We start from the raw sequence: 16367 nt of genomic DNA, 5'->3' as shown, positions 1-16367 counted from the left end.
CCCCGAGCCAGAACGCCCAGATCGGCTCCCGCAGCTTTTATCCTTGCATGGACCTCTGGGTCAGCAGGAAAGAAAAAAAATAAATAACACGTCTATTTATAAAGCGCAGGAATCCAGCGTGTGGGAGAGAGCGAACGCCCGACGGCCCACAATCCTCTGCTGCCTCCTCACGTCTGTACAGCGGTACGCCTCCTGGCTCATCGCTGCGGCCTCTCTCCAGCTCTCTCACTCTCACGCTCTCCCCTGATTCAAACAGGTTTCATTACGACGGCAGCCAGCCTTTCATTATTTCAGAAAAGAAACACAGAGGGAAAACATCCTTTACTTCTCAATTACGTATTAATTAAAATCCACATGACATGTGATATACACTAAAGAGCATTTCTACTCAGTGACCACTTTATTAGGTATTTATTAGACTTATTTTTCAGACTTGTTGGTCTTCCGCTGCTGTAGCCTATCCTCTTAAGAGGTGTGGTGCGTTGTGTGTTCAGAGATGCCCTTCTCCATACCACTGTTGCAATTGTGTGGTTATATAGGGTGGTCTGTAGCGGCGGTTTGATCCCCGGTGTAGCCACAATAAGATCCGCACAGCCGCACATCAGAGTCTTGATATCTTATATTCCGGTTGCCCTATAAGCGATACTAAACCTCGCAATTTCAATGGATCTCTGTGGGAATTGGGGGGCTGGGACTGGAGTCAGCTGTAAATTATCCTGATACAGCATGGAACACATTTCTTGGCTAAATGGCTTTAAGTCGTAAAGGGTCCATGGTATGAAATGAGCCTTGAACCACCATGCGGTAATCAGATATGCAGCAGATATGGATGGATCACTTCAAGGGTTGTTCCGCCTGAATACATTTCCATTGGGTTCAGTAGGACAATTATTCAGGAGAAACAACCCTTGAAGTGATCCGTTCATATCTACTGCATATTTGGGGCAGCATTTGAGGTTCATTTGATACCTTGGACCCTTGATATGCAACCAAGTATAAAAATATGACAATTTAATCTATGATTATGTTAATTTGTCCAATTATTCTTGAGTCACACTGTTTACCCGATTTAGTTGTAAATGCCCTATTCATCATATTCATTATTTACTTCCAACTCCAATATCTTGTGGTAGCAAGCTAAAATAACAACAGCATTGTCAATATTTATGGACCAGACTGCAGTTGCTGCCACATGATTGGTTGATAAAATATTTCTATTAACACGCTGGTGTACAGGTCTACCTAAAGAAAGTGCTCAGTGAGTGTATGTCGTAATAGAATCAGGTAAAAAGAAACAAAATCAGCATTCGCTTTCTCTTGCCTTTCCCTAGACTTTTACAGTACATCCCTCTACTTCTCACACGTGAAGCACGGCTTTCTGTTTACCTTATACTCACTTTCATCTGTCTGTTTTTGACATTTTTGCTTCAGTATATTTCTCCTGGTCTCTGTCACTTTCTATGCCGTCTCTTTTTCTGGCTGAATTACTTTTACTGTCCTTTTCACAAATGCACACACACACACACTCACACTCACACTCACACAATAATTTGTGTCCATCATAAGCTGATAAAAAAGTTATTTTTAATTTAGTCGCTAATACATACATATGTATGGGATTCTCTTATAAAACACAAATATGCAGCCTATATCTACAGCAGTTTAGCAGGTTGTAAATATTGAATGACTATGCCTTTCATGTAAATAGCATACATGCAGATGGGATTAGTATGGGAGATTCCGCACATCGTCTGATAAATACAGTATTGTGCTGAAAATAGAATATAATTTGTGGCTCTATTATGAAAATAATAAGGCAGTCAGTCAATGAGAGGGCGTAATGGAAGGGTTGCCCATAACAATGGTGTCTTAAGGAGGCTAATGCATGTGACTATCCAGGGTGTATGGCGCATCAAGGCTGTGTCTCACAGGTTAGAAGGCGTGCCACAGATGGGACTGGTCTGGACAGGATGCTTGCTTGATTCCCTTTAGGTTTTTTTTATTTATTTTTTAATTACAAAAGTTGACACAGCCGAGGCTTTTGGGCGGCTGGTCCTGTTAAGGCTGTGTGCTTGTGGATGGCTGGGCAGTGCGGTCTGGTGTTGAGCCCGAGCTGTGTCAACTGTGACCACCAGCCCCAGGAAGGGGACGGTTGAAACGGTTCAATAGGGCCAGGAGCACTGCGGTTTCATCAGGAGTTTCATCAGGAAGATGTTCCATCTTCTTTGTTCAAATAATGTTTGGCCTCTTTGCTCTCTCATTTCTAAATCCAGAATATCTTCTGTATTGTATTTCACTTAATACTATAAATCAGACTAAATAGTTTTATTTTTCATTTTGAGATCATACGTGGCTGCTTTCATCTGTGGTTAGATTTCATGTTAGAAATATTCCTTTCCTCCATATTGGTCTGAAGCACAAAAGTCAATTTACACATTTGTTTATATATAAACACATTTTACTCATTTAGTTAGTTTTCCTACGAATGCATTATTTTTTGCTTGCCTAGCACCTGTGCAATTTAATGGATGAGCACATTCAACGTTTGGTTGCTGTAACCGCGAAGGGTCGATATTAAGGAGCAGTATGGGGTGGTAGTTAAAGGACTGGGCTCAAGACCAAACGGTTTACAGGTATGGCATGAGTCCCAGATAGGCCACTGGAGTTGTACATTGAGTGAGATATTTAACATTAATCCAATAAATGTGTGTGCCAACAAATAAGTAATGCAATGCATTAGAGAGCTCTGTACTCCTGGCACGGTTGGGAGGTAATATAGCACACCCAGGGATCCACTTTTTTCATTTCATTACGGCCACAGCCTGCTGACTGTGCAAGCACGTCCCCCGCCTGTGATGCGAATACCGCTCTGTGTAATTCAATTGGCCGCATAAATCTGCTAATAGGGCCTTCGGATCAATTTCTTCTTCCAAACAGAACAAGGGATTCGATTGTTTATACTCATCAAAATGTTGAGTTTGCTGACAGAACACAGTGAAATTTAGCACTACAAGGAAAACTACTTTCGGTTTTTCACTTACCTAAAAATTATATTTACATTTACATTATTTGTCATTTGGCAGACGCTTTTAATCCAAAGTGATTTGCAAGTGCATAGGTTCCTCCACGGGTTAAAAGCATCAATCCATAACTAGTAAAACACGCAGGAAGAGCTGTTCTAAACAAAAAGGCAATAGTCATCGTAAGTGCAATTTTTTAATTTTTATTAAGGGTTAGGGTTAGATGAGGGATATTGGAAGGGGGGGGGGGGGGGGGGGATCAGGAGGGAGGACTAAGGTATAGTCTGAAAAGGTGTGTTTTTTCAGTCTGTGTCAAAATATGGGGAGGGATTCTGCTGTCCTGATAGTGGTAGGCAAGTCATTCCACTACTGAGGAACCAGAACGGAAAACAGGCGTGAACGTGCAGCTTGACCTCCTGGTGCTCGTAGTGAGGAAACCACAAGGTGACCAGAGCTGGCAGACCAGAATGGTCTTGCTGGGGTGTAGGGAGCAATTAAAGATTGTATGTAAAGTGGGGCAGTCCCCTTAGTAATTACCTAATAATAACCCCAAGGAAAGTATTTACTTGGATGTACCAAGAAGCCACTTATTGTAGGGTATGAACTGAATGTACAAAGTGTAAAATGTGCCTGTGTCCAAGTGACCATACACTCAATAGCATTGTAGAGCATCGTACGTTTGAAAGCACCCGTTGACAGGACACTTCATATCCATGCGCCGTTGAGAAGACTCAAACATCAGTTGACATTTGTAATATATTTTTTATTAGGGGATTATGGTGCGTGAAATGGGGTCTAAGCCCATGAGTGATGTACGACCACAGAGCCTGAGGCTTGTGAAAGGACACACCGATGAGGATATGGTCCTTAACATCTCCTGGGATGACAGGACGATGAAGTGCATGTGGGCAGCAGGGCAGACAGTGGATAACACAAGAAGGTCCTTGGTTCAAAATCCTGGGTTCAAAAGCCGGCATGCTCAGTCAACCTACTCTGTATAAATACAAGTTACAAATTATAACTTATTGTGTGACTTTTGGTGTACAAACTTGCCTAAACATGTACAGTACTGTGCAGAAGTCTTAGGCGCCCTAGACTTTTTTATATAAGTTTATTTCTTTGTATGGGTGTCAGTATAAAAGAACACATTTAAGATTTCCAATTGGGTTCATTGTTTGGTATTTAAATATTTTGGTACGTACTGGTGTTCATGATTACGTCTATCTTAACAGGTGCTCCAGGACCTGTAAAAAAAAAATTAAGAACAAGCACCATATTGAATTCTTCAAATCAGTTGGAAAGTATTTTCTGTCTGTGCAGATTGGTTTGCCACACTGTCTGTTTCTAGTTTGCCATCTCAGAAATGCCATTTTCCTGGGGAGGGGACGAGGGGATCCTGAAATCTCACACAGGAGCACATCCTGCACCAAACTGATGCACTGTAGCTGTACATTTACATGTTTCACTCAGTGTTTAGCTGATGGTTTAAAATCTAGGATAAGCAGCATTCTGTCAGGTGCCAGAGGACACTACTCTAATTGAATGCAAAGCTATAAAACCCACTCTGTGTTTCTCCTGCAGGGGATTATCAGGCCAAAATTAAAGGCAAGGATGGCATCGCTCAAGATGCCCATTTCCTCAAATCCAGCCCGAGTTTAAGGTAAAAAAAGAAACTAAAATATGATATAATTGTAAATATAATTATAAACAAAATTAACATTTCTATGTTGAAAGAGCATGTACTGTAATGTAATGGTTAATACTGAATATTTGACCAGTTCATACTTTGGTCTCTCCTTTGATTCCAAGCCAAGTGTAATCCGTTGCAACCTTTGGGTTTCCAGTTGGAAGCTGTACATTTGTCATGCTCTGTTTATTCCAGTGGTCATAGAGAACAGAATGACAGCAGAATTGGCTCATAGTTTTGCTTCCATCGGCCCATCGAAGGTCCTCTCTCTGTAGCTCTGGCCAAGCATGGGAATTATGGGCTGTGATCTCCATGGTGATCTTCCTTTGGCAGGAGGCGGTTCAGGCACCCCCACGGGGGCTCTGATAGGAGGAACGGTGTGGACAGGGACCCCCCGGCCCTGGTGAGTGACAGGGGCTGCCGGACCGGGAGCCCCGCCCTGCAGCAGCAGGGTAAGACCAGCAGCTCGGAGTGGAACAGTTCAGACGACCTGGCGGGACCGTTCTCCGAGCAGGAGGACAGCGCGTACCGGTCCAGCAACAGCGAGACGGCCCCGCCCGAATCCCCCGCCCCCCTGGAGTCCCCCGGGCCGGCCCCGCAGCCCCCCTGTCCCGGCCTCGCCTCGCCCCTGCCCCCCGCCAAATACGCGCACAGGCACGGGGCCGGCTTCCGCCCCAGACTGCTCCAGGAGCCTTCGCAGACCAGCCCCCGCCCGTCCCACCCGCCCCACCCCGCCCGCGCCTACGCCGTCCTGCACAGGTGCGCGGGACACCCCCTGTCCCCCGACCCCGGCGGCAGGGGCGGCCCCGCCCACCACGGGAGGAGCGATTCGTCCGCCAGCGAATCGAGCGAGAGGTTCCCCAGCCCCAGGCCCAGCCCTGACCCGGAGGGCCCGGGAGAAGGGGTCGCGCTCACCACCTACTTCACTGTGGACAACTGCATGACGGACACGTACCGCCTCAAATACCACCACCAGCGGGTGGCGCCAGAGCCCAGGGACCGGGGTGATCCGGGGGACGCCCCCGCGGACTCAGAGCACCTCAAACCCAGGCCTGACCCAGGTAACCAAACCCGGGCCTGACCCAGGTACCCTCCACACCGCTCGTCTTCATTCTGCAGGGCGTGTGCCTTTTGTTTCAGCAGCCAGTTCAGACCCAAGAAACCAGGCAAGGAATGAAGATCACTGCTCCCCACTCGATATGGGATCGTACATTATTTACTTCAACATTTCATATGAACAAGGATTCAGACGTTTTTTTCTTCCCTTTCTGTGTTTGTCATTGTAATGGGGCGACATGGCTCAGGCAGTAAGAGCAGTCGTCTCATTGGCTCAGGCAGTAATAGCAGTTGTCTCATTGGCTCAGGCAGTAAGAGCAGTCATCTGGCAGTCGGAGGGTTGCCGGTTCGATCCCCCGCCCGGGCTGTGTCGAAGTGTCCCTGAGCAAGACACCTAACCCCCAAATGCTCCTGACAAGCTGGTCGGTGCCTTGCATGGCAGCCATTTGCCATCGGTGTGTGAGTGTGTGTATGAATAGGTGAATGAGAAGCATCAATTGTACAGCGCTTTGGATAAAGGCGCTATATAAATGCCAACCATTTACCATTCACCATTTAATGCGTGTTATGTCCGTTTGATTCCAGGCTATTCAACAAGTAAACCCACCGCAAAATGGAATCCAGTCACTCCGAAAGGTCTGGATGAACACGGCTTTTTATGATGCATTCTGCAGGCTGGTAAGTCTGTCGCCACCGGATCTTTGCTGAAGTACTTTATTTTACTGTGCTTATTTATTCCATGTAATGATGACATGTATCATTATAATCTTTCTGAAGTCACCATACTTTATTTTTAAATTAAGGTAGGTGAATTACAAGCTGTAATATGTTTGGTTCTTAAAATGTGCAAATCTATTTTAAATGGATGTTTAGATGGTTATTAATGCTGTATCCATTGTGGTTTAATTTCTCCTTCTAGGTGTGATATGCAAAAACGTTAACTGTATGGCAGAAGTGGATTTTCCTTCGAAAAGGATCCGTCCTTCACCTCATTAAAAATGAGGACAACTATACCCAGAAAATAAACTTGGGGATTTATTAACTACCTAGAGACTGTGAAGTAACTTCCAACTTCCATTTTGGTTTGAGGTAATTTCAGGTTGTGCCACCAGGGGGCAGGCTTTTGTTATGGTTTTTGCACAGGGGTGAGCCAAATATAAAACAGAAGCCATTATTTTATTATTTTTGTCTGGAAAAAATGTAAACAAATGACTATGGGTCCTGGAGCTAACATGTAAAATAAGTGTAAAAATGACCCTTTAAACTGCACTTTCTCAGATTTTTTTTATGCAAATAATTTATAAGATATGAAGGTTTACTCACGCACATTGTAGCATTAACACACTCATGGACAAACTTTTCCTGATACAAAAAAAAAAGAAACATTTTTGCATAGCATAAAAAGTCAGGGATTTTCTCCCACTCAATTATGAGTACTGCAATTTGTTTCATATCTGGTATTTAATAGTTGTAGCATGTACTGAAATCCTGATATGTTTATGTAGACAAGTGTTTGTTTTTTTTGTTTTTTTCATTTTTGACGATATGCGAGACCTATAAAAACGTGTGGGAAGGAGATGTGTCTTTGAAACAGCTAAAAAATGTATTTTACTTGTCAACTGTGTTATACAGTGGATGAGTGGCATGACAAAGTTTGCCATGCGGTAAGAACTACACACTGTAAACTAAGAAAGAAATTTAAACAAGCATGTTTTCTGACAGAACAGAAACTTTTAGAAAGGAATTGGCTCTTAGGTAGACGATCAGGTTTGGAGATGACCGTCTTTGAAATCATTTGGGGTTCCTTTTGCCACAGGATTGAGGTGGACCCTTCTGTGCAGTGCAAAACGGTCATCGTTCATCCAGCCCAGGTCTTTCTGACTTCTTTGCCTTTAATGCATGCTAAATTTTGATTCTCTTTTGGTCTCTTTTCAGTTCATGCAGCTGAGACCCATCTAACAGTTAGGTGAAATGCACTTTTTAACCAGTTTGATTCCCAATGAGAATCACAAACTGAGTGGGATTGGTTGATGATGTATGTTATGCATACACTCTAGTGCAGGGGTCTCCAACCCTGGTCCTGGAGAGCTACTGGGTCTGCTGGTTTTTGTTTTCACTTTAAAATCAGCACCTGTTGAGACCCAGGTAACCAGGTGAGGTGAGTTAATTAATTAAATTAGAGCAGTTGATTATAGTTAATTGCAGGGTAAGAACGAAAACCAGCAGACCCAGTAGCTCTCCGGGACCAGGGTTGGAGACCACTGCTCTAGTGCATCTGTTGTTTTGTATTCACGTTCCTGGAATAGACTGAGGTGATGTCAGTTATACTACAGAAATTATATAGGCCGACTACAGTTCTCAACCACAAGATCCTGGCACTGCTGAGTCCGCTGACTTGCCTGCTATTGAGTACATAAGTGAACTACAATGGATGCGAAAGTTAAGTAGGCAAATTTCTCTCAGTGTAGCGTACTGAAAATCCCTGGAGGATATACTTCTTCCCAGGGCTTCGCTGAGGCCTACTATACAACTTGTACACTAGTAGGCGAGTGAACTATTTTGGACACAACCCTGGGTGCATTCGGGAGCTCACATTTCGGGAAGTAAACCACACGTTTTAGTAGGTCCCACAGAGGAAGAGATGGAGCCATCATTGGGTCAAGAGGAAGGAAGCAGGGCTTTTTTCCTCCCAAGAGCGGGACGTCTTATGACATTTCAGCAGTATCACCGGAACATAGAATGGAGGTTATTTTTTAATTGGCTACTGTCCATCGCATACTAAAAAAAATGCACACTGGTAGATAATATTTAGTAGACAACATTTGCATAGCTAGGATAGCAAGGAGGCTGTTCCAGACACAACCCAAGTCCTTCATCAGAGTGGTGATCAGGATTAAGCACCTAGCAGACGTGTAGCACAATCAAAGCAAGCATGGAGCAGATCTCAGTAAAGACAGAACAGTGACTCAGTTGTGTGGGTAGTCAATTAAGAAATTCTAAATCGACAAACTTTGATAAACTTAAGACAGTCATATTTCAGCATTATGAAATAAATTCAATCAAAATCATACGACATGAATTATGTCTTAAATGCCAAGAGGACCTGTATTCAGTGAAAGAGAACGAGCTGGCGTTATTATTTATTTCACAATCTCTCCTGTCCTGTGTCATTTTAAATTCTTTTCCACCATGGATACATTTTATTATTATTTTTTTAACTTCATTTTGCCATCACCTTTTTTTTTAGTTGCATGGATATTTTTGTATATGTATGCTCAGCAGGTGCTGCTGTGGTGCCTTCTTCCATGTAAAATACATGCCATGATTTGTCTGACGGGAAACATAAAAAAATACATGTATATATTTTGGAGATACTTTTGTAAAATTTATTTTGTTTAATAAACTTCATTATTCAAACACCAGTTGAGTTTTTGGTTCGTCCCTGCACTGTAAATCGAGTAATCTCGGCTACCATAAACGAGTCTAAAGCGGTAGCTCGCTTGAAAAACGAACTATTGACGTTCAATTACGAAGACTGTCGTCTATAGATCACTGTCCGACTATATGCCCAGTCCCGTTTCTTTTGGTGGCCATAGCCATTTATGTTCCAACCCCACAGTTGGCTGACGTTGGCAAGCCAAATCAGTTTAGTATTATGGACAGTATCGATGGTCATTGTGAAATAAAGCAGGTTAATCATTGCATCAAAAACTTTATATCATACCAGCACAGTTCATTTTATATAAATAACCTTGCTGTACCAATTGATTCAAATCAATAATGTGTACTGAAACAGAGTGAAGCACTCATGGCGAACAGATCCCATTGATTGACTCCAACTGAGCATCCTTGTTCTTGTTATAAAGAAAAGTCGTACATTCCGGTGCCAGTTTAGAAAACCGTATTTATTTTAACCCATTTCATGAATCAGAACACTTAATTTTTTGCATAGCTAAATAAATATTAATGATTTTGTATTGGAGACCTTGCTCCATGTCAAAATACTTCATTCCATTACACGATGCACTTCAGCATTATAGGCACATTCGGCGTGAAAATAACCGCACACAATGAAGTCAGCTGGGGGCAGTTGGTTAAAGCAAACTCCAGGGAAGACGTCTGTAAGAGAAGATAGAATTTTTTGTTGCCAGTCCAGTAAGCACATAGTACGAGTATAATTTAAGCATTCATTTCAATATTTGGGCGAATGTAAATAGGTTAACGTTACTTACCGTGACTTAATCAAACTATCCCACACAAACCAGGCGTTCCCCTCGATTCATCGTCGTATAACTCGCATGCAGTCATCTGGCTCAAATAGGCTATTAATTGGGATAAGAGTGCTACATAAATATAAAAGAAGAAACCAAATTAAACCTATACGAGCAAAAATGCATATTTAACATATCCCATATTCGTTCATTCAAACCGTTACCAAGCAGGCTACAAGTGAGTTGTCACGTACACACTTAGCTACTGAAAACACTGAAGAATACGGAAGACGTTTGTACCTGGCTTACTGTAGGTTTAGAACAGCAGCAAGAAGCGGGAATAATGTTTAGGGCACTACAAAATACATTACGAGGAAAAAGGCGATGTCAAAAACGATAAACACCCAAAAGTCAAACCAGTACGTGTGTTTAGGTAAAATTACTAATGCCCCTCTCTTTTCCTTTTCCTCCTTCTCCGATTCCATGTTGGAAGCAAAATAATGAAGGGATACTTCCTTCTTCGAAACCAGTTTTTGAGAGCCAATGAAGATTTTGTAAAACTAGGAAGTACGGCCTAAATTTTATGTTTATCTAATTCCATTGGTCATTTCTTTCAGACTCTTAACCGGAAATCACGGATGTGCGTAGGCGCACCGAACTCCAGTATTATACCGATACCATCTAGTGGTCACAACGGCCACTGCAACCTGTCATTGCGTAACTATAATTACACACCCACTTCAAAATGTCTCCACCTTATATTTACGGGCTTCTGTCCGCAAAAAAGTATAGTTCTGTAATAATATTTCGTGTTTAAATACTACCATACTTTATTCCCGTATTTTAAATGGGATATTGTAACAGGCAAGCATGAGGGCTAACTACTCAACTCAATGGTATCCATTACAAGTTGATATTGGACAGTTATGTTATGTAGATCAGTTAAGATAGTTGAGATACATAATTGAGAGTAAAACGCAGATGTACTTCAGTGTGATGAATGATGTCATAAAATGCAAGCTGGACAGAAAGGTACAGTGCCAACACGTGGCCTGTACTGTAAAATAACTATCAGTAGATTTTAGTGTTGGACCACTTTAGTGTTTCCATGTTTTATATGAATTGTTTGTACAAATAAAAAAAATAATAGATGCTGGGTGTTAGCACCAGATGGTTGCATACTGAGACAGTCAGACAAAGTTTTTTGAAAGATGATTTTAGAAGGGATTTGCCATTTTCCCCTCCCCAAAATTGCACAGCACCTGTCCCATTTAGTTGCCACATGAAAAGTACAAATTACAACTTAGTCATTTGGCAGATGCTTTTATCCAAAGCAAATAATAATAAAAAAAATCGATGTTATAATTTGGCCATGTGAATGTTTGTTCGATGCTCGATCTGTGAATGAATTGCAATCATTTGAATTTCACCTCAGTGTAATGTAAGTATCGGATAATACAAAGAGCATTTTGGGTACAACCACAGGACTTGATTTCAGACAATACAAAACAAACAGGCAAAGTTACTGGCATTTGGGAAGTGGCTTTATTTTTCATAAATATCTAAACTTGTGCAGAGCACCACCTGTAGACATAAACTGTAAACATCTGGCCCATGTGATATGTTGTACAGGAAGTGTTGGTGATTCTCAGACCAGAGGTGTCATTCACACAGGTGTGCAGTATGGAGAAAGATGGAACTTCAGACTTGAGCAGCACTGCAGAGTTTCAGGTAATTTCAAGCGAGGTTTGCCATCTTTGCAGATCACTGGTAGTTCCTTAACCCCGCTTGAAAATCCTCTTGGCATCGACTCCTTCATAGTTGTAGGACTGAGGTGAAGAGTAGAAATATCTCACATACTGAATACATCTCATGGAATTTCTGGAGAACTTGCAGTCTTTCTGGTCTTAGTTTAAAAATATATTTCAATATGAGGAGTAGATCTTCACAGGGTCAAGTTGCAATTATAACATTGAAGTAATCATGTGAGGTAATTCTATCAGGTTAATCCTACCAGGCTATCAATTAAATGTTACTTGTGACTAACCTGTATCAGCTCATCACCAGAGATAATCCTGGTAGTAAGCAGTTGTTTTCCATTATCTTTCCGGTTGAATGTCCCTTTAAGTGTTTCTCCCTCCAGGGCCCAGGAACCCTGTTTTCACCACATTAGCACAGTTCAGCCGGGACACATTTCATTTGTAATTGCAGCCATTTGTAATTGGACAAAAGGATCACATCTGCTAGAACCAATGCTAAAGAGTGCAACATGGCATTTTATGTAACTAAGGAATGGTGAGAACAAAATTGAACAGTTTTCAAAAGATGCCAAAAATAGCAGACTTCAGAAAAGACACACGTGCTTGGTGTGAGATTGCTACAGTTGGAGATAAAATGTGTAGATGAGTGCTATGTTATATATGTGTGTGTTTTTACTCATGTAAAAATGTAATGTTACTAATGTGTTTTTACTAAAACAGCTAATCAGTATTATCCGTAGTTGTAATTAATGAGGAACACTGTGGTTTAGATCAGAGGGGCCCGGGGATGGTGAGGGAGTTCTGCCCAAGCCCACTCTCTCTCATGCAGTAAATCTAACCTTATTACCCTTATTTGGGTATTACTAAAGCTGGAAGTCATGTGATATGAATTATATGAAGGCCCAGGGAGCCTGTGGAAGCAGAGCCCAGTATGTACATATTGTTGTGTGACTCCCCTTCTGAACTAATTCTTACAGCATATAGTCACTATACAGTACATCCAATCAGATGACACCCCGTAGTTTAATTCTCAGACATGAAGTTGTATGTCAATATACTGTGTGAATGAGATGCACAATAGCAAGGTCAAGAAGCCTATTATTAGTTGTTTTCTGGAGAACAGCCATTGATGCTCAATGTCAAAAGTGAAAAGTGTTGCAGAGAGCGTTCACTCACGGTCAGCTCAGTCCCATCAGCCATGCTGTAGTCAAAGCTCACACCCAGGGTGAAGTTGATCTCCACCGTGCGGAACGTACTGCTCTCCTTCACCTGGAACTTGTCTCCGCTCTGCTCTATGATGATCTTCAGGTTGTCATGAGATGCCAGTTTCCGCTTCACCATGTTGATGCCTGTTTGAAGAGAGTTGTAGAGCTTAGTGCATTCAGAGGCTAACCAACCGCCGCAAGCGCCGGTGCGTCACTCAAAGACCACCTGAACGCAACGCCGGTACGGTCGCTATAAAAGTCGCCTTTACTGTAAGCGTGCTTTCATTCCATTCTCCCGCTACAGCTCTGTTTTCACTTAAACTATGATGGCCGAACTATGGACATGTTTTGCAACAGTGCCAAGCAGTGCGGTGTGCAGTATCCTCCTGGTCTTTTCATATTCTTTGGCCTCTCCAAAATCACATCTGTTCTCAGGACAGGCGGCCCCAGGAGAGTGCCTCTTACCCATCTGCTCCATGAATTTCTCATAGTTCTCGCTCCGGTCCACTTTCCAGGTGCCGTTGAACGTCATGGCTGCCGGTGTGTGTGTGAGTGTGGCGCTGCTCTGCGGAGTGCCCTCCCTGGACCCGACACCTGCCCTTTTAAACCGTGTCCGTCCTTAATGGCGTTTCTTATCTGTGCTGATGTGGCTGCTTAAAGCTCACGCAGAATAAATCTGCCCTCCAAGGCTGTGGGGATGTGTGCCAAAAGAAGAGTCTTGCTGGCTGTAGTGCTGCAGTCTGTGTGTGTGTTTCTGGCAGTCAACTCTGCTGTGCACAATGCGACTGAATTGTCATTCAACACAGCAATTCCTTTGGGCACTTGTATTTACTTAAGGCAGGTCTGACTGGGGCGCTTTGACAAGTCATTCTGCTGAGTAAACACGGGCTCCAATGGCGTTTCAGTGGGAAAGGCACTGTCACTAATTTGTACTGAACAATGTTTGCAGTGTACACAAAAGGGGATTTTACTCACAATTAAGCAATGTTTGCTGCTGAAATCAGATTTCTTCCTACACCTTTAGCTTATACGTGATAACACTGGAGCTTTCCATTAGGTATTGAGTCCTTAGTGGTGTATTTCAACTGAACAATGTAATTTTATAGCAGATTTTAATATTCATTCATTCATTCATTATCCTAACCCACTTATCCTGAACAGGGTCGCAGGGGAGTTGGAGCCAATCCCAGCATACATTGGGCGAAAAGCAGGAATACACCCTGGACAGGTCGCCAGTCCATTGCAGGGCATACACACCATTCACTCACACACTCATACCTACGGGCAATTTAGACTCTCCAATCAGCCTAACCTGCATGTCTTTGGGCTGTGGGAGGAAACCCACGCAGACACGGGGAGAACATGCAAACTCCACACAGAGAGGCCCCGGACGACCGGGATTCAAACCTGGACCTCCTTGCTGTGAGGCGGCAGTGCTACCCACTGCACCATCCGTGCCACCCAGATTTTAATATAATTTACAAAATCACAGAAAAGTTGTGTAATGATGTACTACTTTTTGTAATAATACTTTTTAAACAAGCAAAAGAAAACTATCATTGATAAACAGCCTAAGACTCACCAGCCACCACAAATTTGACTTATATATTTTTTTTTTACGATGTTTGTTTATCATTATTGTATCTGTAATTTGAACCTTTTCAGTCCACCCCACCACTGACCTTTGGAGTTATCAGGCGATGCTGAAATTCCTTTAAAGGCGGCCGCTATCAGTCTTCAAACCACACCTCTCTATTCCCATGCTGTCACCCAGAGGAAGCTATCTCTTGTGCATTAGTTTTTACAATGCATATTGTACGCCTACCAACAGTCTGAAAGCGCCATATGCTATACACAGTGCGGGCATGATGTAACATCTGACGCCAGTAACACAATCTGATCACAGATAGTTGGGCAGAGTTGTTTACGGGGGGGGGCAGAAAGAAGATGTTGACCTTTAACTAAAAGCTACAAAAGGTACTTAACTTTATTGACGCTACATGGACAACTCTTCTCATCCAATGGCAATGACGTAACTGGTAACAAATGTAGAGGCTCACCTTCTGACTTTGGAGGGCAGTCATTAACCAGGCTTCTGTCATGTACTGATGAAGTCATCATTAGCACGCATGTTCTTGCATTAAGGTTAGGGTTTGCATGAAGGTCAGGGTAATGGGAAAGGTGACTCTTTTCACATTTCGTAGGACTGTATTTGGTTCAAGGACAGGGGGAGCACTCTTGCATCTAATCTTTACAAAGTCTGTGCAGAGAATGGGAGTAATGGGTGACATTTGTCCTTTACGGTGATTTCACCCACTTCCAGATTTTTAAAGGGAAAACAAAGGGTAATCTGGAGCCAACATGATGGAGCCAAATTGATTTATACTCATGGGCAGCCCAGCACATACATTGTATTTTAGGACTTCATCATACACCATCATCTGAATTGTAAAGGCTCAGAGTGTTGTTGTAGGGGAAAATTGAGCTTAAAAATCATATTTAAATCTGCCATGTAAGCGCTGTGCTTGATCTGTGCCTTGCACATGCAACTAAACCTTGTCACTGAATACTAATTGACTGTTCAAAGAAAACTGAAGTTAACTGTAAGGATATCTTCAGACGCTTGATCTGATAAGATTGATTATTGTAGGGTTAACTACCATTGGGTTTTAGGGAGATATCTCTGCTGATCTTTGAGCATAACGCTGTAACCCCCAGCCTTCTCCAAGTGTGACGACACCCAGCACCTGCAGGGCCAACTCTGTAGACCCAGTGCAGTTGATTTTATCAGATTTTTTATTTATCAATTTTGCACACAAGAGAAGGTAATTTCTCTCCCATTTAAATTGTGGGAAAATAATTTGCAGATGAGAAAAAAAAAAATATTATAGGGGTTTATAATGAGACCACATCATTCAAAATAATGTATGTACAATGAATAGATCATTGTGTTTAAGTTTCCATAACAAGGGGCAAATAAATGAACATTACAAATTAACAAAAAACCATGAAAAGAAAGTGAGCGAAAGAATGCATGCAGAAAATGTATACACGTAGGCTATATGCATAGTGTCAACTGTGAGAAAACATGCAAGAGTTTTTGCAACAATGTGACTGCAAAATAAACAACATCGGCAACAGTGATTAAAAAAAGAATACACAGTGTACAAAATATCTTAGTCTACAATGTTCAATAAAATAGGGGGTTGGGCAGTCAATATAAAATTTATCCAGAATGCTATTAAAAAAGAAAGACACTTGTAAATTGTTGGATTTTTCAGGTGAAGTAGCAATGGAACCAAAGATTGCAACACAATGCATGCATGTGCCGCTGCTAATCTGAAATTGGAGCAAACAGAAGACGAGAAAGACGCCAACAAGTTGTGGAATACCTTATCTAATACACATATCGGTGTCTGTTTCACGAC

The 16367-nt window shown here is 42.3% G+C and overlaps 2 protein-coding genes and 1 long non-coding RNA gene across 11 annotated transcripts in view; 1 reads left to right on the top strand and 2 right to left on the bottom strand.

The window, feature by feature from the left end:
- usp53b (ubiquitin specific peptidase 53b) overlaps positions 1-9179 on the top strand; it is a 51010-nt gene extending 41831 nt beyond the window's left edge. For 2 of the 9 annotated variants that reach the window (XM_061245126.1, XM_061245119.1), the window contains exons 15-18: positions 4602-4680; positions 5041-5768; positions 6349-6441; positions 6683-9179. In XM_061245126.1, the coding sequence (XP_061101110.1) occupies positions 4602-4680; positions 5041-5768; positions 6349-6425 (884 nt within the window). In that variant the 3' untranslated portion in view covers positions 6426-6441; positions 6683-9179. Of the gene's footprint in view, positions 1-4601; positions 4681-5040; positions 5769-6071; positions 6442-6682 lie in introns of those variants that run through there. The other 7 variants (XM_061245125.1, XM_061245117.1, XM_061245122.1 and 4 more) reach the window with 6 other exon arrangements.
- A 468-nt stretch (positions 9180-9647) lies between these two features.
- Positions 9648-10519, bottom strand: LOC133130497 (uncharacterized). Its single transcript, XR_009708959.1, has 3 exons — positions 10275-10519; positions 9996-10106; positions 9648-9882 (listed from the first exon to the last, which is right to left on the bottom strand). It is a non-coding gene; the product is annotated as an uncharacterized LOC133130497 (long non-coding RNA).
- A 981-nt stretch (positions 10520-11500) lies between these two features.
- Positions 11501-13665, bottom strand: fabp2 (fatty acid binding protein 2, intestinal). Its single transcript, XM_061246581.1, has 4 exons — positions 13405-13665; positions 12911-13083; positions 12022-12129; positions 11501-11803 (listed from the first exon to the last, which is right to left on the bottom strand). The coding sequence occupies exons 1-4, from the start codon at positions 13469-13471 to the stop codon at positions 11753-11755; spliced, it is 399 nt and encodes a 132-aa protein (XP_061102565.1). The 5' UTR covers positions 13472-13665; the 3' UTR covers positions 11501-11752.
- Positions 13666-16367: the final 2702 nt, after the last annotated feature.

The sequence above is a fragment of the Conger conger genome, chromosome 6 (assembly GCF_963514075.1).
Source record: "Conger conger chromosome 6, fConCon1.1, whole genome shotgun sequence".
In the NCBI taxonomy this organism is placed as follows: Eukaryota; Metazoa; Chordata; class Actinopteri; order Anguilliformes; family Congridae; genus Conger; species Conger conger.
Note: the sequence above shows the minus strand (reverse complement) of the source record. Positions and strands in the feature narration are given on the sequence as shown.